The sequence below is a fragment of the Gobio gobio genome (assembly GCF_949357685.1).
Source record: "Gobio gobio genome assembly, chromosome: 6".
NCBI classification, from domain to species: Eukaryota; Metazoa; Chordata; class Actinopteri; order Cypriniformes; family Gobionidae; genus Gobio; species Gobio gobio.
In genome coordinates, this window is record NC_137102.1 from 47,214,025 (window position 1) to 47,241,982 (window position 27,958).

General features: G+C 38.8%; 2 protein-coding genes across 9 annotated transcripts in view; one reads left to right on the forward strand and one right to left on the reverse strand.

Moving 5' to 3' along the window:
- The window catches only part of arhgap12a (Rho GTPase activating protein 12a), a 33,162-nt gene extending 5,823 nt beyond the window's left edge, over window positions 1-27,339 (forward strand). Inside the window, exons 2-18 of one of the 8 annotated variants that reach the window (XM_079818871.1) lie at window positions 1,137-1,839; window positions 14,512-14,769; window positions 15,207-15,338; window positions 16,159-16,257; window positions 16,505-16,627; window positions 17,931-17,990; window positions 19,586-19,647; window positions 19,769-19,850; window positions 19,947-20,045; window positions 20,746-20,844; window positions 20,945-21,047; window positions 23,043-23,159; window positions 23,257-23,355; window positions 23,992-24,069; window positions 24,165-24,299; window positions 24,386-24,491; window positions 26,103-27,339. In XM_079818871.1, coding sequence (XP_079674997.1) covers window positions 1,201-1,839; window positions 14,512-14,769; window positions 15,207-15,338; window positions 16,159-16,257; window positions 16,505-16,627; window positions 17,931-17,990; window positions 19,586-19,647; window positions 19,769-19,850; window positions 19,947-20,045; window positions 20,746-20,844; window positions 20,945-21,047; window positions 23,043-23,159; window positions 23,257-23,355; window positions 23,992-24,069; window positions 24,165-24,299; window positions 24,386-24,491; window positions 26,103-26,277 — 2,466 coding nt within the window. In that variant the 5' untranslated portion in view covers window positions 1,137-1,200 and the 3' untranslated portion in view covers window positions 26,278-27,339. Of the gene's footprint in view, window positions 1-1,136; window positions 1,840-14,511; window positions 14,770-15,206; window positions 15,339-16,158; window positions 16,258-16,504; window positions 16,628-17,930; window positions 17,991-19,585; window positions 19,648-19,768; window positions 19,851-19,946; window positions 20,046-20,745; window positions 20,845-20,944; window positions 21,048-23,018; window positions 23,160-23,256; window positions 23,356-23,991; window positions 24,070-24,164; window positions 24,300-24,385; window positions 24,492-26,102 lie in introns of all 8 variants that reach the window. The other 7 variants (XM_079818870.1, XM_079818873.1, XM_079818875.1 and 4 more) reach the window with 7 other exon arrangements.
- LOC307127599 (dual specificity protein phosphatase 14) overlaps window positions 1-27,958 on the reverse strand; it is a 100,029-nt gene that overhangs the window by 63,788 nt on the left and 8,283 nt on the right. The gene's annotated exons all lie outside the window — the stretch shown is intronic.

The window sequence follows — 27,958 nt, forward strand, 5'->3', positions numbered from 1 at the left end:
CTTCACACTGCTGCTTGAATTGAGGAGCTACAGCAATCTGTCACGTCACTTTTAGCCCTGAAGACATGAATAGTACTTTTGACCAATTTGTTTAGTTTTCTGTAATATTGTCATGTTTAGCATAGATGAATGTATGTGGTGTGTGTGCGTGGTATCACCTGTAGAAAATCACTGAAAAGGTACAATTTATATATGACCTCATAATCGTGTCTCAGGATGAGTTGAGTGTGGTCACCTGAGTGTGGATGTTTGCTCTGTGCTGAAGTTACCCTGAAGCAAATTCCTCTTTGTTTCAAAATCCTGGTTTCTCCATGATGGTAGTTTTTACTGTAGTGTTGGTGTGTGAACTTGTCTTAGGAGTTTATTTGATTAATTTCTTTATTTGTGCACTTTACAGTGTAAAGTGCTCAAATAAAGTCATGAACGTAATACTGTGTGTTGAAATGTTACTGGATTAGAAGATGAGAAATTAGAGGTTAAATTTGCTGGTCTATATCGAAAGGTGGTAATGAAAACTGTCATGTGAGTGGCAATTGAAGTGAAGAAGAGGTCTTAACAATATATTGAATATATAAATATATTGGCCAAAATATTGAACTTGCACTTTTTTAAATGGATTTAAATTATTTTTTGTTTGTTTACATCATTTGGTTATCAGCTTAACTATTGTCCAGAATTTTAATATTATGCATCCTATAAATGTTTCGTTTTTAATTTCTTTAATCCAAATGTTTCAAACTATTTCTTATTACCAATTAAAAAAGCATTACTAAATTTATTTTATTTTTCTCCTTAGTTTTGTTTTCCATCCTGTTAGTCTTTTGTAATATCAATTGAATTAACAAAAGCCATTTCTTTAATGACATGTTCCAAGAAGTGACATTATTTTTGGTGGGAAAAACAGCAGCACAAACTTTATTTTGATTAATTTTATTTTTATTTATAATTCTGTAATTTTTTTTAATAATTTTGAGTCAAAGATGAAACTGAATGACAGTTGCTTGATCAAGCATTTATTTGTCATTCTCCGGTCATTTATCATAACAATGACTTTGCAAAAGCATTTCACATACTTATACAGACACCATTCACTAATATTTCTAATAAAATGTTGTCTCTCTCCCTTTCTCCTTCAGCTGATTCCATATCAACCCACCATGCTCCTCTCCTCCTGCTATTGACCTTTGACCTCTGGCAGCGATGGCAGAACGCTCAGTGGCTCCAGGTCAGATCTACATAGAGGTGGAGTACGACTATGACTACAAATCTAAGGACCGTTTGATCACCATTAAACAGGGGGAAAGTTACCTTCTTGTTAAAAAGACCAATGATGACTGGTGGCAGGTGCGCAAGGATGAGGCGAGTAAGCCCTTCTATGTCCCAGCACAGTATGTGCGAGAGGTGCGACGGGCTCTCATGCCCCCTCCTAAACCCCTCAGTGCAGGGTGCCGAGGGGGGACTGGACCCATTCGACCATCTGGCCTGGAAATCCAACGGCCAGATGATAACAAAAAGAGCCCCTCTCACTCCGGCAGTGCTTTACTGCCGCCCAGGGATGACAGAGGCAGCCCTGGCAGCCCTGGCAGCCCAAAGGGACACATCCCCCCCATACAAATAAACACTTTACCTGACTCGCTTCCTCATTCCAGAGCAGAGTCCCCGAGTCGCAAAGTGGATGGAGAGAGGGATAAAGACAAAGAGTCGGAGAGGAGTGGTCGAGGACCAGTAAAAGTTGCAATTCAAGAAGCATTTACCGGAGAGGGAGGCAGCTCGGATAAGAACCGGAATGATTCAGAATCCGGGGATGATCTCAGCAGCGGTTCCACTGATAACCTGCAGGTGAGAATCACTTGTATACCAACCCATAGTGTTGGGTCGAGTTCGAGTCAAGACCAAGTGTTAAACAATCAAGTCCGAGTCCAAGTCTGAGTCCAAAAGGGGCCGATTTGGACTCAAGTCCGAGTTCTTATCGGCCGAGTCCAGAAAGTAATTAAATTGAAAAAAGATTAGAAATTGCTAAATTTTATTGTAAACCTTCTATTAATATTTTAACCTTTCAACCCATTAAACCAATGGCAATATAAAATTGAACAAAAATACCACTATTACATCTTGCCATTGCCATTTAACCTGTCAACAGAACCTCAACTAGTTTCCAGTCAAAAATGTTTTCAAAGAATAGAATGGACATAGATATATATGTAGAACTTTTATTATTACAAGTGCATGTAAAAAAAACATGCTTTTTTGTTTTATTGTATTTCTATTATTTGAATATATAATGCCTCTGGTATCACCAAATGCTAATGTTTAGGGGTGGGCGATACTAAAATCTTATTTCACGATAATGATATGTTTTCTCAAGTAGGATTATTCAAGTTAGAATAAATACTATAGAAATTGAATAAAACAGTTAAATGTAAAATAAAACAAACTTCACTATATTACATGTACATTAAATTTACTAAAGTTAGTCTGCAGTAGAGTCAGTGAGTGTGATTTTCTCTTTGTCTTTTGTTGTTTGATTAACATTACAGCAGCAGGTTTATTGGACTGCTATATTGACGATTAACTGTTTACATTTACTACAAGACCTAACCGACTGTGTTTAGACCTACATGAAGGGTTAGGATTAGGGTTGAGGGTTTTTCCTACATTGAAAATTTTTTGGCGGCCGCCAAAACAAATTTTTGTCCCGCCAAAGCCTTATTTGATCAGTTATTGTGATTTATGAGTGATGTAGAACAGATGACTGCTGCACTTGAGTTAACTGAGTGACCGAGAGAACGACCAGTGAGCTCCTACCCCGCTCGCACGCTCTCTGTCTTCAAAATAAGCATTCTTAGCTTTCTAATGTTTCACATATTACGTTAATCAAAATCAAAAGGTCGGAAGACCGAATCCATGTTGCATGTGGCGCTATCAGACGTCTTCCTTTAATTACCGCTGGGTGTGAAATGCGCTCAATCTGACTGATTCTCTGTCCAGCTGACATAAAGCATACTTTAAATAAACAGGAAACAAATCCTATCCGGTTATGAAGTGTTTTCTGTGTGTTGACAAATCTTTTGCGATATTTTAAAGACGGGATTCACACACAATGCGTCTGCTAATGTCCGATTCGCCATAATGACTCCTTTGAACCGAATCATTTTAACGACTGGTTAGAACTGATCTGTCCAACACTGAACTCACGAATCAGTTTAATCATTTACTCAGAACACCTGAAATGAGAACACAAGTGTGCTTACCCACTTTAGCAAGAGTGGATAGTAAGAATTATTTTTAATTATCAACAGTCTTTCAGCTTATTTATGTGGACAATGTGTAGTAAAATAAATAGCCTAAAATCCTCTAGTTTAGACTGGAGTGAGGTGAACCCAGAACAAATTTGTTGTTAGCTAGCTGATTGTATATGGCAGAAAATTGTATATGGCAGAAAATTAGGCTATTTGTTAATTTTTTTTTAATACTATTTTTTAATATTGATATGATTACCAAAACAATTATCAGTAAATAGTGTAAAAATGAGGAACAAAAACGAACATCAAGGTATCAAAATAAGATAAGCAAAAGTTACAAACTTTCTTTGAATTTATTTCAAATTTATTGTCAGTATTGCGCTTAAAGATCAAGTGGGTAGGGTTTTTTTTTTACCGTGCGTGTGTGTGTGTGTATGGATGACCATGTCTGTCAGCCACCACCGAAGACCATTTTTGACCCAGGAAAAACCCTGAATACTCCGTCAGACTTGCATTTTGACATGATGTATGTGAATTTATTTGACAGTCCAAGTGTAAAACATTCGATAATTCGTTACTGATGATGCACGATGAGGCGGCCTCATTCTGTCTGCCGCTTTAAGTGTATGCACACAAAAATCCGATATATATCGTCATATCGCCCTGCCCTAGTTATTTGGATTTAAGTTGGTATTAAAAGTTATAATAAGCAACTTACATTTCTCTAGGTTTTCTTTGAACTTGTCGGTAGAAAGTTGTGCCAGACACATCGGTAAGAGTTGATTTGCAAAATGTGCAATCTGCAGAGTGCTTCTTTTTACTGGATTTCTTGCAAATAAATTCTTTATGATTTTCATAAGCAAAACAAATTATTGCTGACTTTAAAGACATTGCCCTAGCCACGCATTGCGATCCAGTGTGTGGTGTGTGTTTTCTCTGCAAGCATAAGATGATGCTCCTGCTGCCTGCCGGTGTGGTGCCGTAAAATGACAGGTGGGGAGACGTTAATTAATTTCTTATCTTAGTTTTATGCCGGTTTTGTTGTTACACATGACGCGGACTCAACTGCACTCAGAATATTTTCAGAGTACAAAATGTCCAAATCTGTGTCAAGTCAGAGTATAAATTCACCCGAGTGCGTGACAAGTCCAAGTTCATTCAAAATTGAACTCGAGGATCCCAACTCTACCAACCCATAAGTGAATACCTTTATCTTCCAAAAGTCTATTTGAACATTCCTATCTCTTAAACTCCTTTAAATAATTTAGATTAATCTAATGAACAAATTTTCTGTTTTTTTTAATATGCATACAATGATGCACACAAACACCTAAACATGTTCATTCCTAAACGCATTCCTGTGTGCCACGGTGTTGGACTCCTGTTTAGCCTTAGTTACTCATCTTTTTTTTTATGTGGTGAAATCATCTCTCTCTCCGTCTCAGTCTCAGTTACACTCCCTCCATTCTCTGAAGCTTTTTTTCCATCATCTCCTCCCACAGTTTTTCTGTCTTTTCCTCCTGCTGTGTCATCAAAGCATTTCTGCTAAACAGCAAATGTTTGCTGTTGTGTCATCATGACATGTGCAGGAGGGTGCGAATGCTTTATTTTGAACGCCTTCTCTTACTCGCACACTTACACTACCGTTTAAAGCAGGGGTCTCAAACTCGTTTTATCTGGGGGCCGCTGGCGGTAGACTCTGGGTCAGGCTGGGCCGCATCAAGTATTACACATAAAAAGTGGTTCAAGTATTCAAAAAAAAAGTAGCACAACTGATCCAATCTTCTCAATCTTTATTATTAACAGTTCTTCAACATGAATGTTTCTTCTGAACATGACCTGTTCCTCTGAATTTGAACTAAATTTAGCCTATAGAAATTAAATCATGTAATATGAAAAAATGAATGATTTTATTTGATTTTAAATAATAGACTAATTCACAGCAAGGCCGTAACCAGGTCAAACAGAACAGTGAGCGAAATTCTAGGTCTAATTCTAGTTGGGAAATAATCTTTTTGGGACTATTTGTAAACAATATTTGCATTCATTTGCGTCAAATATATTATTAGTCCCGATATTCTTCGCATGAGTGAATAAATACAGTGAGGAAAATAAGTATTTGAACACCCTGCTATTTTGCAAGTTCTCCCACTTAGAAATCATGGAGGGGTCTGAAATTGTCATCGTAGGTGCATGTCCACTGTGAGAGACATAATCTAAAAAAAAAAAATCCAGAAATCACAATGTATGATTTTTTAACTATTTGTTTGTATGATACAGCTGCAAATAAGTATTTGAACACCTGTCTATCAGCTAGAATTCTGACCCTCAAAGACCTGTTTGTCTGCCTTTTAAAATGTCCACCTCCACTCCATTTATTATCCTAAATTAGATGCACCTGTTTGAGGTCGTTAGCTGCATAAAGACACCTGTCCACCCCATACAATCAGTAAGAATCCAACTACTAACATGGCCAAGACCAAAGAGCTGTCCAAAGACACTAGAGAGTCACACACACACACACACACGACCGCTCTGAACTGAAAACGCGCCAGTGCGCACACACCGTGAATGACAGCTCGTCTGTAAATGCGCGCTCTGTGAGGCCATGGGTGCGTCTCAATCAGTTCCCTAGTTCAGTAGTCAGGGCACTGATCAAGCATTGATCAGTCTATGATTGAGATGCACGCCATGAATGAATAACAATTCGTCCGTAAAGCCTTGTTTATACTCGACGCGCCCGCACGAGCGCAAGGGTGCGCGTGGCAAAAATAAATGCGCGCAGTCAGCTTAGCGCGGAGGCTTGCACTGCGGAGCCAGGCGAAAGTAAACAATGCTCGCTCTGCGCTGCCGTGCACATTTTACTTTCGGTTTTGAATTGGCGAATTCGGCTGCGGGTTGCTTGAATTGTGGGTTCATTAGCCTATTATTTTTAATGAAAAACACCACAACAAAACAAATGACAAACTCCCTTAAATAGGCGCTTTTACGTTTCGCTTTGAAACCAAATCTTCCGCGATCATCTCAGTCAGCTCCTCACTCTTAAATCTGATGAGTGACTCCTGCTGCTGCCGAGACTCACGTCGGATCCTGCTTTATTAAGCAGATACGTTCAGTTTTTATTTGTATTGTCTGTTCTCTAACTGAACTAAATTATTTTATTACTATAAAAAAAAATCTAAAAGACGGTGGGCGGTGCCACGGTGGGCAAGTGATGTAACCGGTGTTGAGTCTGGACACCGGTAACACCGGCAACACCGACTATCGTAGCAAGCCTAACTATAGGCAAGACTTGACAATTCTGATTCAACTATGTAAAGCCTTATGCCACGTTCCAGGCAACCCGTAACCCTTGTTTTTCCAACCTTCTACCCGTGAAAGTGCACTGGAATGGCAGTGAAACCCATGACTTCCCATCCGTGAACTCGTACTAGATCGATGTACTCCCAGTTACGCGCTCTGACGTCACATAGCACGCAATACACCAATGGCAGCCCCTACGGATATACAAATAACGTAAAATAAAAGGTATAACCACTTCTCTTGCCTTATGCTCTGTTTTTTCTCCTCCATTTCCCTCAAATAAGCAAGGAGTAAGCACCTTTGGCGATAGAATTGATTGTAAATGAGCATAAGCACTGTACAGTCTGCCATGCTTTGTTTACATCTAGCTACCACAATTCCTTGCGCTCAGGCAGTTGGGCGTGACTTTGCCTGGAACGCTACAAAGTCGTGAGTCGTGGTTTGAAGTTGTAATTTACCTATTATTTTGCCTGGAACGCACCATTAGCCGGGGACACCCCTAAAAGATAATAGACAAGTGTAGGTTGTGAATGAGTGATGTATATAACTGGCTGTCCTGGTGCTCCGTATTACTTTAAAACGAAAATCACTGTAATGCAGCAGCAGGATACTTTTGATTAATTTATTTGGACTCTGGTTTATGAATTTTTATTTCCTAATATTACTTTCCCCCACTCAGGTAACATTTTTTTGGAACAATTGTGGAACGAAGACAAAAATGTGAGCTGCCACAAAATATGTAGAGTTTACTTGATTTTGCATTAAATTCAGTGATCGCAGAATCGCAAAATCCTGGAGGGACTGTTTGGGATATGTCCCGCTCTGTATTTTTGCTAACCTTGTTTCCATCTCTTCATAATCTACTGTCTGTAAACATCAGAAATCCTCAAACCAAAATAATGGTTTTGGCATCATCATTTCAGTAGTCTATAACAGGGGGCCTCAAGTTGAGTGTCAAGGGGCCTGTGATAGTCTAGAGAATAGTTTTAAAAGATAGATTGGATAGATAGATTTCCCTGTGATAGTTTTATAAAGTTAGATGCCTTTTAAATTTTAAAATGGGGGTCCCTCACATGGAGGATGATCATATTCGTGGGACCGTGGCATCTAAGAGATTGAAAACCCCTGGTCTAGAATATGCCATAAGGAAAGACTGTGAAACTGAGCAAGGCGTGTTGTGTTTGTGCATATGTGTCTGTTAATGTACGTGACCAAAGATCACTTGCAGGTACATGGAGGATTTTGTGAACTACATACAGTACTGCATTGAGAGAGAGAGTTTGATGGAAGAGGTGAAAATGCTCAGTCTGTAGTTCCTTCCATCATCTGTGCATGTGAACAGAAGGGTTGTCTTTATTATGTTCATATGAAGATTCGCTTAATCTCTCTGAGAACAGAGGGAGAGTGAGAGAGAGTTTGGTTCGGGATGTTCAGCATGACGTGACGGCGTTTGAATGGGAGGGGGTGAGGAGAGTGTTGCTCTGTGTTTGTTTCCGTGCTTTTGTGTATTAGCGCTCTGCACTGGCTCTAGCGTCCTGCATCCAACCCCGTTCAGAGCTGCTTGCTGCCGTGACTCCCATTATAGGATATTCTGCACTGAGCAGCACTGCAGAGACATCATGTACCCAGAGGAACCGGTAAGGCTCACACGCATACACGCGCACGCGCACACACCTCCATCTGCACTCTGCATGAATGCACATACACGCACACATGCACAATTGCTAAATTTACCACAACTACACTTAAAAATAGTTAGTGCGTTCTCTCTGTTTTTCTGTTTTCTCGTATCATTCTTTGCTGAATCACACATTCATAAAGGGGAAAATCATTCAAAAATTACAATTCTGTCATTGTTTACTCACTCTTGTGTGTTTTAAATGTGTATTTATTTTTTCTATGGAAGATATTTTGAAAAATGTCTTGGTCTGTCTTTGCCCATAAACTGAAAGTCAATATGGTCCAGTGTCAAGCAACTTATGTTTATGATGCGCTCTAGCCATGCAAATGCAGTTGAGCTTGCATGTGCAATACAGGCGTTCACACAGGTTGTTCTATATACACATGCGCACACAAACAGCAGTTGTTTTCAGTGAAAGAATTGGAGCTGGAACATGATGTGCTTATTGTCTTGAGTTACTGTGACATGCTGATGTGACCAGGATGTACATTGCTGTATTACATAAGCTCTGCTACATAACCGTTCAGTGGACAGCTGGCCTGAGAAGCACACACACACACACTACATCAAGAATACACAATTTAAGAAAGCATATACATCTCTGCACAAGCAGGCTAACACACACATTACACAGGCTTTAGTGTGTGTGTGTGTTTTTAATTTGTCTGGCATTTTACACAACTGTAATAATGTGATTGTAAAAAAACGGTCTGATTCCTGATTTCCTCTGGCCTGATGCAGATGAAACGCATAAGCTGTTTTAATCTGTTTGCTCTGTCCACCGAATCTCAGTGTTCAGCTGCTCCATGGGTCTATTGCTCTGTAGCTTACATAATACTATAATGCTAATACTGCAGGATAGCTACTGTTAATACACTTCACTGTAAACACGGATCACTTATCACTGCTGCAACAGCTTTATTTAACCTCGCTGTGCTGTTTGTGAGTTTATTTTAATGTAATTGTTCCTGACATAAGCGTACAAAAAAAAAAGGCATATGCTAATTCCTATTCTCCTTTTAGAAAGCAGCTGTGAGCTCATGGTTTGACCTTGTGCATCTCTGCACAGGTTTGTATTGAAACCTGATTAGTGCTGAGTTTGAGAATGTCTCTAATAACGAGTGTTGTATCATGTTTAACATTGGGTTTTTGTAGTCTCAGCCGCAGACTCAGATGATGCATTTTGAGCAAGTCTTACTGGCATTCCAATTGAATTGGAGAATTTGAAAGGTCTAGTAAAGTATATTTCACTTTCCACATTAAAGAGACAACCTGCAAAGCCATAGCCATTAAGTGAACTTAGTGACTTGCCTTGAAAGGGATTTTGTTAGTATTTGGATGAAATGAAAGACGACAACGTATATGCACTTTTTCCATGGGTTACTTTCATCTGCTCCAGTCATTTTCAACATGTACTTTAATTGTTGGTTTATTATTGTTATATTGATTTCAGATGGGCAGTTTGAGTTTAGCCTGCCTATACTCATGGGTGTGTTTTATGGCGTTATCAAGTATTATGCAACATCTTGCCCAAAGGTTTTTCGCGTAGTACACCTTTGGCTATATTTTCATACATTCTCTCTGATTTGAACCTGACCTAAAGCTTACTGCTTCTAAGGCGATAGTACAAACTTGTGACACACTTGCATAGACAGTACTGTTTAGGTTCAAAGGTCACTTTCTCTTTCTCTGAGTACTGTTTAGCTTCAAGGGTCACTCTAAGGAGGATTGCTCTGCATAATCTATGTCCCTTCATCCTTAGCACAGAGGACACATACATGCAGGATTATTCTTAATAAAGTGAGGAGCTCTCTAGGACTGGTCAGGCGTGGATTAAGGTTTCGTCATGATGTGCTTGTGTCCGTGTGGTCTATAAATTACAGCAGAGGCTCTATTTATATACAACAAACTCAGAAGAAAAATCTGCATTTGCTACCCAGAGATGACCCTTACGTGATAGAATGAGTGGAGCAACTCAAAAATGATTAACTCATTTATTAGATTACCGGACATTATTAGATTACCAGATTATGTGAGTCTCTCTCTTGCTTGTGCACTATGGGATGCTTTGGACCTGGACAGGATGTAGATATTTCAGTGTGATTTAGACTGTTTTACTGTGTTTCAAGGGTGTTATTCAAATGTTTTTCTTCCATTCTTCCCCTCTCTTTCTTGCTCCCTTATAATTGCTTTTTCTTCTTTTGAACATCTCTTTCTTCGATTCCCTCATGCTTTAGTGTTTTTGGGTGCGTACCTATTACAGAGCGGCACAGAAACACACTCGTCTGTGTCTTTAGGGCATGTTCACACAGTGTTCTGCTTATTTGAGGTGTGAAGTCTCCTCATGTCAGAAACGGAGCAGTGGAGTGGAAGGAGGGGGGAAATCATGACATTATGAAGTTAAAAACAATGGAAGAATACATTTAGTGGTAAAGAGAGCGGAAGTAAAGGAGTCTCAAGTTTCAAAATTCTCTTCCTCATTTTAGTACACTCTAAAAAAAAAAAATGCTGGGTCAAATGTGGACAAACCCAACCATTGGCTTAATTATTTTAATTAGTTGGGTTTGACCCAAACATGGGTTGAAACAACCCAGCATTGTTTAGAGTGTGTTCCATATTTTTCATACTAGTTTTTTAGTCACCCCTTTACCCTGTTTGTCAATTACTATATAGCTGTGAATACTTTAACAGTACAAATGTACAAATATTTGCCATTGCAATAAGAGTTAGAATAGACAGGCTAAGAGAGGGAGTTGTGTAGAGGCATAGAAAGAGAAACTGAGATATATAAAGGGTAGAGAAAGGAATAAGGGCTACAAGAGTTAGTCAGAGGCGAAGAGAGGAAGAAATGGAGGTAGCTTTGCTCTCTTCTTTATTCCAGGGATTCTGTTCTGACTTGCTGCAAGAACACTTACACTTCCTCATTCCAGCACTCACAATCCTGCTTGCACACCCTCACACTTGCATGCGCATATTAAGATGCATGTTTGTACTGTGTTTTCTGTAAGGTTTTGCATACACTGTACAATTCAGTGCTGCACGTGATTCTTATTCTGGCTCTAATTGTAAATAAATCAAAAAATGTTCACTTGGAGCTTTTTGTCATACCAGCATTTCCTATGCTGCTACTAATTGTAAGAAATGAGACCGTATCATAGTTTGCTGTATGAATTTAATGTTTAAAGACTGGGTACTGTAAAATACTACAAAGATAACCCTACTTTCTTTTGTTATTTCTTCTCTGGTTGTATGCAAAATCAAACCTATAGCTACATTTTTTAAATGTAGTAAAAAATGCACCAGAAGTTCTTCACAATGGTGACTACGCCTTCACAGTGATGAAACTTCAGCCAATCAGGAAAAAGCACAGATCAGCTGTTCAGCAGGGGTGCAAATATCATTCAAACAGAGATTGGCAAATTTTAGGAAGACATTATCAAATCTTTTTGTAATGTAAGGCCCATTGATTGACATGAGAGGTGTCATGTTTGATAAGTCACAGTCCCCTGCCCTAAATCATGAGGATCCACAGACATACAGGTTGAGCATTACGCCACCTGCTGGCTGTTTCTTCACGTCCGTTAACATCAAGCTGGTTTCTTGGGTGCTCACCCATCTAATATACAATGTAATTGTAATTGTATATTTATATAGTATTGTTGTTTAAAGTTTAAAAAAACACTTTGCTTCTCTCTTGATATGCTTTTTATCGACTACCCTTTGTGTTTGCGATAATTTGTGTTTATATATTGCTTGTTTTTTTTCAGTTTCAATTGTTGTCATTGTGATGCATCTTTTTGTATTCTGATCTTTATTCAGGGAATTTGAAATGCTTTATTGGTGAGTTTCCATAGTGGAAACTAGTTGTATGTTTTTATTGCCCCAGGCTTTTCATGTACCATAATTCATCTTTCATTCATACACCTCCAGTGGTTTGTTTCCACAACAAATACATTTCTTTTATCACATTTCACAGTCTAAGCCATTACACATTCCCACCCCAGCACATGAGAGACGGCATAATTGGGTCTAGTTTTAGTAAGTGATTTTCTGCCAGTAGTATTAGCATCATTTCTGAGTCCGGTGACATTGTTAGCATTCACTTTTACCTTCACGGTTCTCTATAGTAATACTATGTAAATATTACTGCTTATATTAGCATACCTACTTGCTTTTATCCTACGATTATACTTAATGAAAATAGTACCAAATATTTTGATTATAAACTGTTCAGTGCACAATAGTATTAATTACTGGGTAGATATTTGAAACATGGATTTTGTGGTGTCGTCTTGGCCAATATGTCATCACTACTATGAGCCTGTTGGCCCCAGCGGGCTGAAATTAGTGTTTATGGTTAACTGATTTTTAACTCTCATGCACACACACACAGACACGCACACACATACGTATACACATACACACACACAAACACACCACACAACTCTTTCTCTGATACAGATTTCATTTTCCATTAGTTTAACCATTAAATTTCAAGTTTTGGGGAGGAATGTTATGAAGTTTTACATTATTGTTGTGATCACATGATCATTTTTGTGATATCGTGTAGGTTCTCGATGCTGATTTGGGTTCCTGTTGACCTTAAAAGTCTGACTTGGTTTAATCACACCACACCATTAGAGTGTGTTTGTGCGCTTTAGGCAGAGTCTTTAATCTGATGACATTATCCTCTGTGTGGGTTAAACCGTTAAGTGCCATCCTGGTTCACTATGCACACATTCATGTGAGCTCATTACCTTGTTTCGGACAGTGAAGAGATGCATGCTTTGGCTCTGGACGGTAGAACCAGAATGGACTGGTTCACTTCACATGCATTATAATTAACATTTTAATGAAACCTTCAATAGCTTCACAAAATAATCAAGAGATCCTTCTCTCTCTCACACACTTAGTCTAATGTGCTTAGTCATAATTAAATTACCCATGAGGCTGTTGTATAACAGGTTTGATTGAATGACAAGCTATGGAGTTCACAGTTCGGACAATTGTTCACTACCTCTCTCTCCCTCCATATCTCTCTGTTTCAGTATTTTGTAAGGATAGAGGTTTGTCATAAATTCTCACCTTTTCAGTGCTTTTTGCTGCATGACGTTCCTCATTGTAATAATAATAATAATTTGTTACATTTATATAGCGCTTTTCTAGGCACTCAAAGTGCTTTACAAAGAAGGGGGTGATCTCCTCAACCACCACCAATTGTCCCATTTTCCTCATTCTCTTTTTGTATCCATTGCAAATCTAATCTTGTCGGGAGTCTTGATGGTAAAGTAAGCAAACATTCAGATGTGATGTAAGGTTCTGGAATGTGGTTGAGCAGGTTCTTCTATAAATAGTTTCAGGTATGAATGACAGTCTCTCCCTCTCTCTCTCTCTCTAAATTATCCCCTCTGTTTCCCTCTTTGACTGTGACTCTATTGTTCTAGTCTCATAATATCCGTCATGTAGCAATAGAAAAAAATTCTATTCTAATCAGTTTCTGTGAGCATTAGGGATACACAGAAATTTTGGCTGCCGCAGATGCCATTACTGCGATGTAGGTTTCCGTTCAAGTGAAAACTTTAACAGGTCCGATAAACAGGAACTTTGACATCATTGTAATTTTTCTATACAGTTTTTGTAAGTTTTTCAATACAGTTGTCAATTGTTTGTTGCATAGGGCATCATCGTCTTAGGGGGCGCCAATGTTGGGAGATGGGTGCTGTAGTCTAACGTAGCCAAACCTGACGGCAGAAGGTCTGGACTTTTTCACGGTTTTCATTGGCAAAGGACCTCCCTAGAGGACGTTTGACTGACATGTAACGCAACCAATCACAGTTTGTTTTGTTCTGCGTCATGTTTAGGGGCGTCCCTGCAATAACAGACGTGCCTCTATTCATTCATAAACGTTGTTCAAGTTTACTGCAACAATGGAGCCGTGATCTTGACATACTTTTGAAAATCCAGCGTTTTGTTGATCCTGGTAAGCGCATTGTCACGGTTGTAAACACGATGGCGTTCTTCTACAAGGAAGCTTGGCGTCACGGCATTTGTTTCCAAGCGAACCTTTAAAGAACGCAACATGCATGTCTTGCGGACGTCCTGTAGAATTCAACCAATCAGATGACGACTTAAAAATAAAAAAAACTCCTGAAGTGTTTCTGGAATAGTGTGCCATATGCATCAGACATTCAGCCGACGGTCCATGGGCGTGACGTCTGAAGCTGAGACTAGGGGTGCTGTAACTCTTAGGATTGATTCACTCTGTGTCTCTCACTTCTTATGCAGACTTTAGGTTCAGGGCAGGGCAGGCCTGACTCTCCTGTCTACACAAACCTGCAGGAGTTGAAGATCTCTCAGTCATCCACCCCTCCACTGCCATCCTCCTCTCCACTCCACAGCATTGGCGACTGGGAGACTCACAAAGACCAGAATGGCAGACTTTTCTACTACAACCGCAGCACGCAGGAGAGGACCTGGAAACCCCCACGGGCACGGGACAGCCTCACCAGGAAAGAGGGGAAACAGGACATGACTGACACTGAGGTACACATCTCAGATTAGACACTTTACAACAGACAGTGATGAATGCATGCATATGCACATGCACGCACACACACACACACACACACACACACACACACACACGCATTGTCACTTTTATATATCATATCACCATGTGTGTCTTGAAAAAGGGGAAGAACAACTCTATCAAGGACAAAATATTCTCTGGCCTTGGGAAATGCATGATGGGATAGCTAAACTTTTTCTCTACCTGCTATATTTGTATATGCATGCAAAGCATTCTGGGTAACTGAGTTTCTCTTATCTGGTGGGTGAAGGTTCGATTGTGACTGACTGGTGATTTTATTTCTCATCTCTCTTTTCCTTGTCTGCATCTCTGAATTAACTATTTCACTTTCTTTTTCTCTCTGTTTCTTCATTTCTACTCATTTTGCTTTTTTGTGAATGGCTGGGTGAAGGTTCTGTCATCGGAGGAAAACTGTCTGAGCAGCCAATCAGACAGTCAGTACGGTTCGCCCCCTAGTGGCTGGTCTGAAGAAATGGATGAGCATGGACACATTTTGTATGTGTCTGACTATACTAATGAGAAGGTACAAAGACAAACTTGGTGTGTTAGTGCTTGCTTGACCATTTTTTTCTTACTAAGCTTACTAATGGAGAAACTACTACTGAACTCCTGAATAACTTTTCTCATCAATAACTTGCTTGTTTAATGCTTTTTTTCTTTGACTTCACACTTTTGGTCAATCAGATCAAGTAGACGAGGGAGACACATTTTCTGTTTACACCTGGTGTCTCTTTTGTCCACTTTCGACCACTTCTGTCCTGATTTCTTCGAGGGAGGGTCTACAGGTGGATAAATGTATGGGATTTTTCGGATCTTTCGACCTAAAGGACAAAATAAAGTCATGCAATTTACAAATAAACGTGAACGGAGATGACAGAGAAACACACAGAGAGCAGCAGCATTGTGCTTGGTACGTTTTTCGTCTTCAAACCAAACTTGGTTTAAATAAGTTTAAATCCTGCCTGGCTATCGCACGTCCCATAAAGTTTACGTTTTAGGTCAGAAGGCGGAGAGTAGGTGCTCTTTTGTGGCTTTTGAATGCATTTTCGACCACATGAGCATCTACACTATGAAAGCAATCAATGTGTTTTCAACTACCTCTAGAAGTGGTCAAAAGTGGACAAGCTCAAAATGTTTTAGACCCTGTTTACACCTGTATTTAGCGTCGTCTATTTGTTATTCAATCGACCAAAATGCATCTTAATACGAGGTGTAAACAGGGCCTTACAGGGCTTTCTCGAGACCGATTAGTCAACTGGTTGTTCGGGCAACTCACTGACTATTTGATGTTGAAGATGTCATTTTGCACATCATGTCTGTGTGTGTTTTGTATATGTATATAGTGGTTGAGACACACAGACGAGCGAGGCCGGCTGTATTACTACAGCGCAGGTGACTCCAGATCTGAATGGGAGCTTCCTAAAATTGGTCTCAAATCACAGGTGAGCCTAACAACAACAGATTCCGGCGCTTATCAGCATTAAAAATATCGAGCCAGGAAGTCCCAGATATTCCTTTCAATTTGATTTAAACCCAATAATCCCAGTTTCAATGGCCTGTGTTGTAGTTCATTTAAAGTGTGCGTCGGTGTGTGCATGTACACATTGCAAGTATATCAAGGTTTGTTTGCCTAACGTGCATCATTACCAGTCCTAATAATTTTGCATCTTCTCGTCCGGCCTGTTTTAGTCTAACCACACACCTCTGCTGCCAGGAGATGCACACAAAACTCGTAGTCTTGATCGGAGACTGCCAGATCCCATTCCTATCATCAGGAAGAGACGCAGCATATATTCTGAGTCCAATGACAAGGTACACATACATATACAAGGCATCATACCATTAAACAGGAATCAGTGACCATGCAAGCTTGAGTAATCCAACACATTTTAAGGTGTTATTATCTTCATTTCCATCACTCTTTTTTCAGTATTTTATGAAGATTGATAAGGTATTGTGTCACAGTGTAACTGCTTAGAGGTTATTTTATTTATTAGCGATGGTCTGGTTGAAATGAACACAGTTCTTTTGGTTTTTAGTGAGGTAAAAGACTCCCATTCTGATTTGGGTGATGATGTTCACATGTGCTTTATGTTTGACTGAAGTTAAAACAGAAATCTGTCAAGGACCGGCGAGCCTTCCTCCCTCACCGCAAAAGCACCTTCCGTTCTCACCCTTATAGGCCACAAGTCAGTGTTGTCCCACTCCTATATCCCAGCAACCAATCACGCTGAATGAGATGATGCATGCCCACTTTTTGCCCATTGCAACTCATTTCAGTACACACAGTGATTTCTGCACAAATGTGTTCAAACTGCATGAGAAATTGCTAGGGATGCTCCGATCAAGATGTTTGCAGCAGATGCGACTACCGATTTCTTGTCATCATGATCAGCCGGAATTAAGACCTGTCAGTCCGAGCACTCTGTAGCTGTAAAACGGTGTTCGATTGGTCTCGACACATCGTCCATACCCACCATAACAGAGATCCGGTTTCCATTGGTTGAACTTTCAAATGACATTGGAAAACACTTAGCCACGCAGCATGTCATGTCACCCCGTGAGGTTTTTCTCAAAATCTATGCATCATGTTATGTTGTTTGTGGGCTTTTTTGAATTTATTGTTTGATGAAAATGTGTGATTTACTAATGTTTCGTGACTCCTGATCGAGTCATAAAATGTGATTATTGGTCGATACCGATCTGCGGAAGATCGATTGGAGCATCCCTAGAAATCACTGTCATCATGTACGCATGCATGTTGCTCACATCCTCTAGGACGTTTATTTTGTCTTCAGTGGATGGGTTGGAGCAGCGTAAAGTTGATGAGATGACAGATTTTTTATTTCTGAATGAACTATGTCTTTAATGATTTGAGAAATGCTTTGCACTTGTGTGATTAATCATATACTTTGATTTAAAAGATCAGTAATAAAAAAAATCTGATGCTGTCATCAACCTGTTTTGACCTAATAAATGATTTTGACTTTAACAAAGACAGAATATATTGATTGATCCTGAAATGGAGATGGAAGTGTATATAATGCTATCTCAATATATTATTACAGGTGTTGACACAAGTTTGAATTATGTGGTTTGTTGTTTTCTTGTCTAGGACACTAAAACGGGCTCCCCCGACTCTGACTCTGACTCCTCTCCTAAACCCCCCCATTCTGTTAGTATCAATATCATCTATCTTTTCTCTTCCTTGTCCTTATTTTTTCCCCCTTTTGTTTGTCTTTTCCCCTGCCCTTTCTTAACACATCTCTTTATGCAGAGCTCTGACAATGCTGTGTGCTTGTGGTGTGGGTTTATAATAAATCAAAAACCACGAGAGCTTATGAGTTGAAGGATTAGTTATTTCCAATTATTTCTCGATATTTTAGAATATAAATAAAACATTTTTTGTGAGGAAAACCTTCCAGGATTTTTCTCCACGTAATAGACTTCAATGGCAACCAACTGGGTTGAAGGTCCAAATCAATGCAGTTTCGAAGGACTTCGAAGGGCTTCAGAGGCTCTGCGTGATCCCAGCCGAGGAATAGGGTCTTATCTAGCGAAACGATCTGTCATTAAAAAAAAAAAAAATGTATATACTTTTTAACCTAAATTTCTTCTTTTGTGCTGCTCTGCGGAGCGCCACAGATTGCGTAATCACGTCAGAAAGGTCATGCTAGACGTAGGTGGAAGTACCACCCCAAGCGAACATGCGAAGACTAATACAAACGCCCTTTACCAAAAAACACTCCATCTTCAACTTCAAAATCATCCAACATCGTTGTTTTACCTTTTTTTGCTGAAGGACGTTTGTATTAGTCTTCGCATGTGTGCTTTGTAAACACGGGGGCGGTTCTTCTGCCTACGTCTAGCGTGACCTTTCCGACGTGATTACATAATCACTGCAGTACCGCAGAGCAATTTAGGTTAAAAAGTATATGAATTTATTTAATTTTTTTTAAATGACATATCGTTTCGCTTGATAAGACCCTATTCCTCGGCTGGGATCGTGCAGAGCCTCTGAAGCGCTTTGAAACTGCATTAATTTGGACCTTCAACCCGGTTGGTTTCCATTGAGTCTGTTATGTGGAGAAAAATCCTGCAATGTTTTCCTCAAAAACATAATTTCTTTTTGACTGAAGAAAGAAAGATATGAACATCTTGGATGAGATGGGGTCGAGCAAATTATCAGGAATTTTTCATTTTGAAGTAAACTCATCCTTTAAGGGCTGTTGATAGGTTCAATGTGAAGTGGAGTGCTGAAAACCCTCTTAGCCACGGTAAAATCACTCAACGACATCTCATGGATCAATGCCTTTAGAAAGCAGCTGCAATATGTCAAGACTGTCAAGTTGATTACATTCATTAGCAGTGATATTTAAAAAAAAAAAGTAATTCTAAGTCAGAGTAGTGCAGTGATGCAGAATATATTTGATGTGTGATTTCGCATTTGCACATGCTTTGAATGCTCATCCAATCAGATTTTAGAACTATCCATTTTACAAGCTTGATTTGCTGGTTTTGTCTGTTTTGCTGCTTCTCTAGTAAATATTAAAGCACTGACTGTAATGCCGTTCAGTACAACATGCTGCATACAGGTCTAAATCACTGTTATTTTGAAATTTCTCTCTTATGGTGGTTCAGTCTTTGTTGCCACTGGGCAAAATCAGGTTGCTTGACTCTTCTCTCTCTTGCCGTTTAGCACTCTTAACTGTAGTTTATTTATTTAAGTTTTTCTCTTTTCACATCTGTTTTTCTATTCTTCCCTTTCAGCCTTCGGAGAAATGTGGCACTTTAAACATGACTAAAATCACTGAACATGGAAAAAAGGTCCGGTAAGTAAAAAAAACAAACCGGAAAGGAATGCTCTCATTCATCTGACAGATTGACCAAATCACAATAACTGTGCTGTGCTGATATTTTAATTAGTTTCTTTGTCTAATTTCATGCCTACAGGAAGAACTGGACCTCCTATTGGACAGTTTTGCAGGGTTCACAACTGCTATTTAATAAGGGCCAAGGGAGCGGGACTGGTTGGGTGAGTGACAGTTCAGTGCTGAGGAAAAATCATTAGCTGCTCATGTGGTATTCAGCTTTATATGTATGGTGTGTACATATGTTGTTCTCTCAACAGTTTGGAAGAGACCAAAAGCTGGAGTTCAGTGTGGATCTCAAAGGAGGGTCAGTGGACTGGGCGTCTAAAGACAAATCCAGCAAGAAACACGTTTTAGAGGTAAACTGCCTGTTGGAAACCGATCTCACTTTTCTTGTAGACTGATTGGTGTTTGAGGGTATGTGTGCCAAATCCTTTAACATTTAGCAGGAGGGCTAAAGTTTCCAAATATTTAATTAAAGTTTCATAAGCAGAATCACTCATTACAGCTATATTCTCAGAAGAAGACATGAATGGTGAAAAAATGGATTTTGGCAAGTTAATGAAACTACAAAATACTTGTAGATCACAAAGCAAGAATGATATTCTGACAATTACTGATTAAGATCGGTGACTGTCACACATCCTCTACCAACTTTTATCTCAGTGGAAGGTTTGCCATCAGAACTTTAGTTGGGAAGACATAAGATTTTATCTCCAGAATTTCATGCAGCAAAACAAAACAAACAAAGATAGATTCTTGCATTGTCTCATGAAAATGGGAGTGGTGCTTTTATTTTTTTTATATTTTAAGGAATTAATATAAACTACATGTCGCTGGCCGTTACAACGTATTTTTGATGGGTAAATGTTTTCATTTCATCAGCCATTTGCAGATGGAACAGGTGTTATTGACCTAATTGGCTCTCTGTGCTTTATCTGGTTAAATGAGGTCTGAATATTTAGTCATTAAGGTCATTAACCTGTCCCTTTTGCAATGAGCCTGGCTGAAGCTTGACTAAAAACAACTTGATTATTATTGATTTGATTTTGTGTGTAGCTGAAAACCCGGCAGGGCACGGAGCTCCTCTTGCAGTCAGATAACGACGGCTTCATTAGCGATTGGCACAAAGCTTTGACTGAAGCAATACACACATATGTAAGATTACTCTTCTATATGCCTGCACTTACATTACATTACGTCTGCACTCTAATTGTTCTGAATCCTTGTACTGACATGAATGTGTTTCGTGTTGCAGGTGTGGGAGTCTGATGAGGCCATTGAAGAAGACATGTCCGAATATCCTGACACTGAGAAACATGATAAAGAAAAAGAGCAAAGAAACTCCAAGAAGGCCAGAGGTGTGTGTGTGTGTGTGTGTGTGTGTGTGTGTGTGTGTGTGTGTGTGTGTGTGTGTGTGTGTGTGTGTGTGTGTGTGTGTGTGTGTGTGTGTGTGTGTGTGTGTGTGTGTGTGTGTGTGTGTGTGTGTGTGTGTGTGTGTGTGTGTGTGTGTGTGTGTGTGTGTGTGTGTGTGTGTGTGTGTGTGTGTGTGTGTGTGTGTGTGTGTGTGTGTGTGTGTGTGTGTGTGTGTGTGTGTGTGTGTGTGTGTGTGTGTGTGTGTGTGTGTGTTTGTTTGTGTGTGTGTGTGTTTGTGTGTGTTTGTTTACTGTAGCTCTGTTCCAAAACCTAGTGAGCTGCCAATGCAATATTCTAATAAGCATAAAAACACATAACACACAATTAAAGAGTGAAATCATCCATTTTTAATTAGGTTTAACTATTGTTTGTCAATACCTTTCAGTATTTAATCTAATTAAATGTATATTTATTTATAATACCATATCAAAAAGTAATACTAATTAATTTCTCAGTGAATTGAATAGTTTTTTAGTTCTCAAGTAGTAAAGGCAAGTAAACCGTACAAGTGTCTTATTTGTGTGTGTGTATAGAATAAGAACAAATAAACAGATTTCAGGCAAAAGAGCAAATAAAAAATAAATTCTAGATGCCTGAAAAAAGCTAAGAAAAAACTTCAAAAAGTAGTGAAAGCTAAATAAAGCACTGCTATTGATACTTAAATGCACAATATGTAAAAATGTTGGATTATATCCAAAAACCACTTGAACAATGTTACATATTTTGTTGACTTGTGTACTTGCATTCCAAATGTTTCCAAGGATGTTATAAGTTATGTTAAATAAGCCATTTTAACCAGGACACGGACCAAAAATAAATGCTGTGATGTTATTTCCATCAAGAGGTGCATCAATGCAATGCAAGAGTCCAGCACTCTGTAAAGTCTCCTCCAGCACTTTCCAAAGACTTTCAATGAATTTAAGGTCTGGACTCAGAGGTGCCAATTCATGTGTGAAAATTATTCTTCATGCTCCCTCCCAACCATTCTTTCACCGTTTGAGCCTGATGAATCTTGACATTGTCATCCTGGAAAATGGCCATGATGTGTCTTCCTACATGGTTGTTTAAGAAATGAAAACCTACACAATCCATCAATTAGGGTTGGAACAACTGTTGCCAAACATATAACATGCTAGAAACATAAAAATCACTGCAATAAGGATAAAATCATTGACTCTTAAGCATTTGCCAATTTGAATCCAAACAGCAACTTTTTTTTGGCCGGGCAGTGTATATCTTAACACAGTTAGTCTTATTGTTTAAATCTCGATTTCGTGATATACTGCGAGTACCATGTTTTACCATGCCTAATATCGATTTGACTTACTGCAGTGTGTGCAACAAGTGTCTCATAGTAGCCACAGAGCAAACGCACAGAGTAGCATTATAACATAACTTTCAACACACTCAAATAATATATCTAATATGATAAAACAGTGCTACACATGACGGGGGAAAAAAGCGGAAGCGGTCGTCCGCGCCCTAAATAATAAAAGCTCTGCAAAATCCAGGCATCATCAAGCTACACGTTTTTTTTTAATAAGTGACCTCAAGTGACGAAAAATTACATATTGTGACTTTAATAAAGCTACTGTCAAGAGCGGCAGTTTCATCTTTGATTTAATTTTCATGAGAGCTGCAGGTGTATTTTACATGAATTGTTTCCAATACAACCATTTTGACCTAATTTGAAGTGACTGTTCAGGCATGCAGTCACATTACTATGAGTGCTCTTCACATGGCACATACACATCTTTGTAATTTCTGTATTAGCTGTATCAGTACAAGGAGTGAACCTATGAAATCTTAAAATGCTGTTAATGTAGGCAGCTAATTAGGTTTTAGAACTGAGCTTGAACATCAGTTTTTGCTACCAATCCATGTATTCAGCCATTTGTGTACCATTCCTTAAACAGACTTCTTCACCATTGATGCTTTAGATATTAAGAAGTCTGTAAGCATGGATAATGCAGAACAGAAGAAGAAGACCAAGCTGATGAAGCTTCTCACAGGGAGACCCACTTTACAGGCTGTCAAAGACAAGGGCTACATTAAAGGTACCACATGCATCTACAAACAGAATTGGGTGATCACAGAGTTCTCTGTAAAATTCAGAGGCATTTTATATTGTTTGATTTTTCTCTCTTTTTGTAGATCAGGTGTTTGGCTGCAGTTTGAGCAGTCTTTGTCAGAGAGAGGCCTCCACCGTCCCTCGCTTTGTCTGGATGTGCATCGAACATGTGGAGAAGACAGGTAATCTTCTGTTTAGCCCATGTGAAGCTGAATATTGACTCTCATAATCCTACACCCCGACTTTGTTTATGCAAATTCAAAACACATGCATGTTTCCTTTCCCGCTTGTTATTTACCAGGGGATTTAGTGCTGTCATAGATTATACAGTATGCTCAGCTATTATTAGTTTTGTTACTACTTTTTCAATATAATTGAATTAGGACCCGAACACTTTTCACCTTCAGAAATGTCCAACACCACCACAAAATTGAAAAGGTCGGGCAAGCGTTGATGTCAATTTCTTTTAATAATGATATAAATAGTCAGTCTAATCACTCCATAAATGTGTCACTTTAGCTTGAGTTGCCATACCTTAATACCAAGCAAAGGATCTGTTAGCACCCACAATTCCTTGCAGACTGAGCATGTGCATGTCTCCTTTCAGTGGGTTCTCTGAATTAGATGTTTACTTGCAACAAATTTTCGATTGTGACATTAACATGACTCGATACTAATCATAATATTGCCAAATTCTGATAAATATTACAATTTTGATGTGCATGTAAACGGGATGGGTTAATACTTGCTGCTGCAAACTGTACTTAACATGCATTCTAATGCTTGTCATTTCTTTGTCTCTTTCTCCCTTTATTCAGGATTAGGAGTGGATGGTTTGTACAGAGTCAGTGGAAATTTGGCCATCATACAAAAACTGAGATTTGCTGTTAATCATGGTATGCCATTTTACACCCTTATTGATTTATATATAACAGATTACTGGATAAAAAACCCCTGATGATTTGTGTCACTCTGATCCACATAAATACAGATGAGAAACTGGATTTAGAGGACAGTAAATGGGAGGACATTCACGTGATCACTGGAGCTCTGAAGATGTTTTTCCGCGAACTACCAGAACCTCTATTCACCTATGCTTTCTTTAGCGACTTTATTGCTGCGATCAGTGAGTGGTGACAAATATTTGAGACCGCTTTTTCGATGTAGATGTGTTTTGTACATTTAACACTTTTGTGTGTGTTTTTCATGTAGAAATGCCAGATTATAAGCACAAAGTTCAGACTGTTAAGGATCTGATGAAGCAACTGCCATGGCCCAACCACGACACCATACAGGTGCTCTTCAAACATCTGAAGAAGTGAGTATAAAAGGGGAAGAAGACAAAACAAATGTGACCCGTGCTAACAAAATGAGTCGCAATGAGCAAATTTAGAGAGAAAACAGATATTTTTGTATTCTCTATTTAAAAAAAAACATCAAATGATATATGATTTGTTTGAATCGGACAAAAAAAGAATGAGCTACACCTGTTTGAAAAGTTGGGAAGTTAAGTTTTCTGATAGTTCCAACAAAAACCTAGCAACCATACTATAAAATCCCTGGTAATAACACCAAATATCTATAGAAAAAATATATATTTAACTTTTTTTCCATGATACCACAATTGTTTGATTAACATTAATGAAACAGACAGCCTATCCATAGTTTTCAGTCACGTGACTGTCGCAGAGCCTTGGAGGGCAAAACCGCCATAGAACTACAGCACAAGCCTGTCAAATTTCCATCTTAAAACAAAAATATGTGAACAAGATGCACGTATGATCCATATACAGCAGTATTTCAATCACTGAAAAAAAGCGAGACGTTTTTATAACGCCTAACGTGAAAAACACTATACGGTGAGCTGCACCAATAAGGATTAAATTAAGGAAAGTTTGAAGGATTTGTTGATATGGGTTTTATTTTAAATCGAGTTGTTGCACCACTTCATTTTAAATACAGATTAATTACGCAGTAAAACGTTATAGAGCTGATCAAGCAGCAGACGGAGGGTGAACTGACGACAGGCTAAAGAATCCTTAGTGCAATCCAGTGATATTAAAAGATCAAATTCAGTTTACACCTTTTTGATGATGCATATTATATACAGGCAAGTAGATGAGGCAAGAATATGAATGCAACGCGTTTTCTTTATAATGGGTTTCAATGGGGAACACACCTGTGTTGCACTAATATTCTGTGTTCATCTGCTTTCCTGTACAAAGTATGCAACATCAATAAGGTGTATATTGAATTCGGTATTTTAATATCACTGTCTTACCGCATTAATACTGACTACAAACCTGGTAAAAATGACTAGCGGGCAATGAAGGAGAGCCTTGTTTTGCCCTCCAGGTGGGCGTTCCTACAAGCATGTGACGACACGTGAAAACTATGAATATATTAAGATCTACCGCACGGATGTTTTATAATGTTACACATCAGAGGTTTTTCCACAACAGTTAACCAAACGTTAATTTAAGACATAACAGATGATGTTTGCGTGAATACTCACCAAGACAGATATTTTAAAGTACTGTAATTCTGTGTATGTGTGTATATCCGGATCGCGCGCTGTCTAAGGCGTCTTTGTGTGCACGAGTAAGATCATTTTAATGGACAAATGAAAGGAAATGTTAAATTGCTATTTGGAGCATTGGGATATGAGGGCTTAATGTTGAAAATCTCAAAATCGACCAAAATTGACATTTTTCACTTGTTTTGCCTGTAGCTCAAAATGATCACATGCCCATTCCGACTCCTTTTGCCAGCACGTGTCACAAATGATGAATAAAAAACTTTTTTTTTGTAGTCTAGAAAGCACATAATCATAAATGGAAATAATTAGGTAGTTTATAATTAGAAAAACGCTGAAATAGTTTTAGATGAAGTGGATGTCATGTCGGCTGCCTGTTTTCTCTCTCTGTAGAGTGATCCAGCATGTCGACGAGAACAGAATGACCACCCAGAGTGTAGCCATCGTGTTCGGCCCGACGCTCCTGCGCCCAGAGACAGAGACAGCAAATATGGCCGTGCACATGGTCTACCAGAACCAGATTGTTGAGCTCGTTCTTATGGAATATGAGACCATATTTGGCAGGTAGGTCACACGCATAAGGAACCCTTTGACCAAATTCAACGGGCCAGTCACTGCTGAAGACCGGACAGCCCATTGACTGCCAGTCTGAACACTGAACAGGTTTTGGTATGTTTACATGCGAGGACCGCCCACATTAGAAAAAAACCCACCATTCTGGATTCAACACAAAACAGTCAAATCCTTTCTCGTATCTTTATTGGACTAAATTATAGTCATGTTTTTTGCCTGGATGTTGTATTATTTTTACATATACCCATTGGACTATGCCATTTTTGGACCATTTTCGGATTTGGTTGAAGCATCGAGGGCTTGAAATTTGAAAATGTTTCTGTCCGACTGAAAACCGTGTTGCTTATGGGAGAGATCTGATGCTTTATTTTAGAATACTAGTATTACATTTTGCATCACATCTTTCCATGGTAATACTGTAATACATTTTGGAACGACACGTCAACAGATTGACTGACATGATAGACATGGATTTTATCTTATATTAAAACTCAAATCTCTGCGGGGATGGATTTCATTCTGCTCTGGCCTGCTGAAAGTGACCTCCGAGATGACTACTGCTGGGAAACACTGGAGATATTGTGTAGACTCCCTAGATTCGGAAAAGATTCTCTTGCTGTATGTCAGGTATATTTCATGCTGTTTGAGCGCGTCTGTTGGTCTTAGCCCTTGGAGAGACACTGGAATAAGATGTGTGCAGGACACATTTAACCCTGCAAGGACATTAGATTCGCTACTGTTCCTGACCAGACCCCAGTCATGCAAATCTCACAGCATTTAAAAGAAGTGTACAGTATGCTGTTGACAAAATACCATGTGAAGATCTTTTATTAAGAGAAAGTTGTAAAGGGAGAAATTGTGAGTGGGTTAAACCAGATTTCTCTTTGTAAATAAGGCACCACAATTGTATTAGAAACTGGTTTATTAAAATGTTTTAATAAGAATTAATTCAGTTGTTTATTTGGTAAATGGCTGTTGAATGTAATTCATCAAATGTTCTGCTTTGTTGCAGAGCTTTGTCTTGATCAAAATAAAGGCAAGGCAAATCTGTCACCTTTTTGAGTGTCGTTACTCCAAAAGTTTCTCCACCAGGGGGCAGCAAACATCACAGTTACACTGTTTTGTTTTTCATCCATTGACGAATGTTCTCGCATAAAATGTAACTACTGGTATATGAACCAGTATGTCTTTTCACCTGATGAATATTATGAATTTAATCAAAGCATTTTGTTGGGCAGCTGAATAGAAAATCACCACCTTGGAATTATAAGGTTCTATCTGCATTCTGAGCAGTTTTGAGATATTGAGCTTCAAAGATTTTGCATTTCATATAGCAAAAATGATATGTACAATATCAAAATCCTCTCAGATTTGTAATTGGGGATTTTTTGGAACAGGCCAAATGCAGATAGCACCTTCTAAATCACTTTCCGCTTGGAATTATAAGGTTTTATCTGGCAAAACATTAATTGAAGTAATAATTTTCAAGAAACACAAACCATTTTCTTATCATTTGTTTTAAAACAAAATTGGTGTTGTAACATATGAGAGAGTTCAATTTAATGCTTTCTATGGCATTTATTTCATGTTTTAGGACAATTTTCTGGTTCAAGTAAAGCATATGCTAAATCAAGCCAAAGTGCTAAATATTTTGTCCCGTGCAGATGTTAATTTTA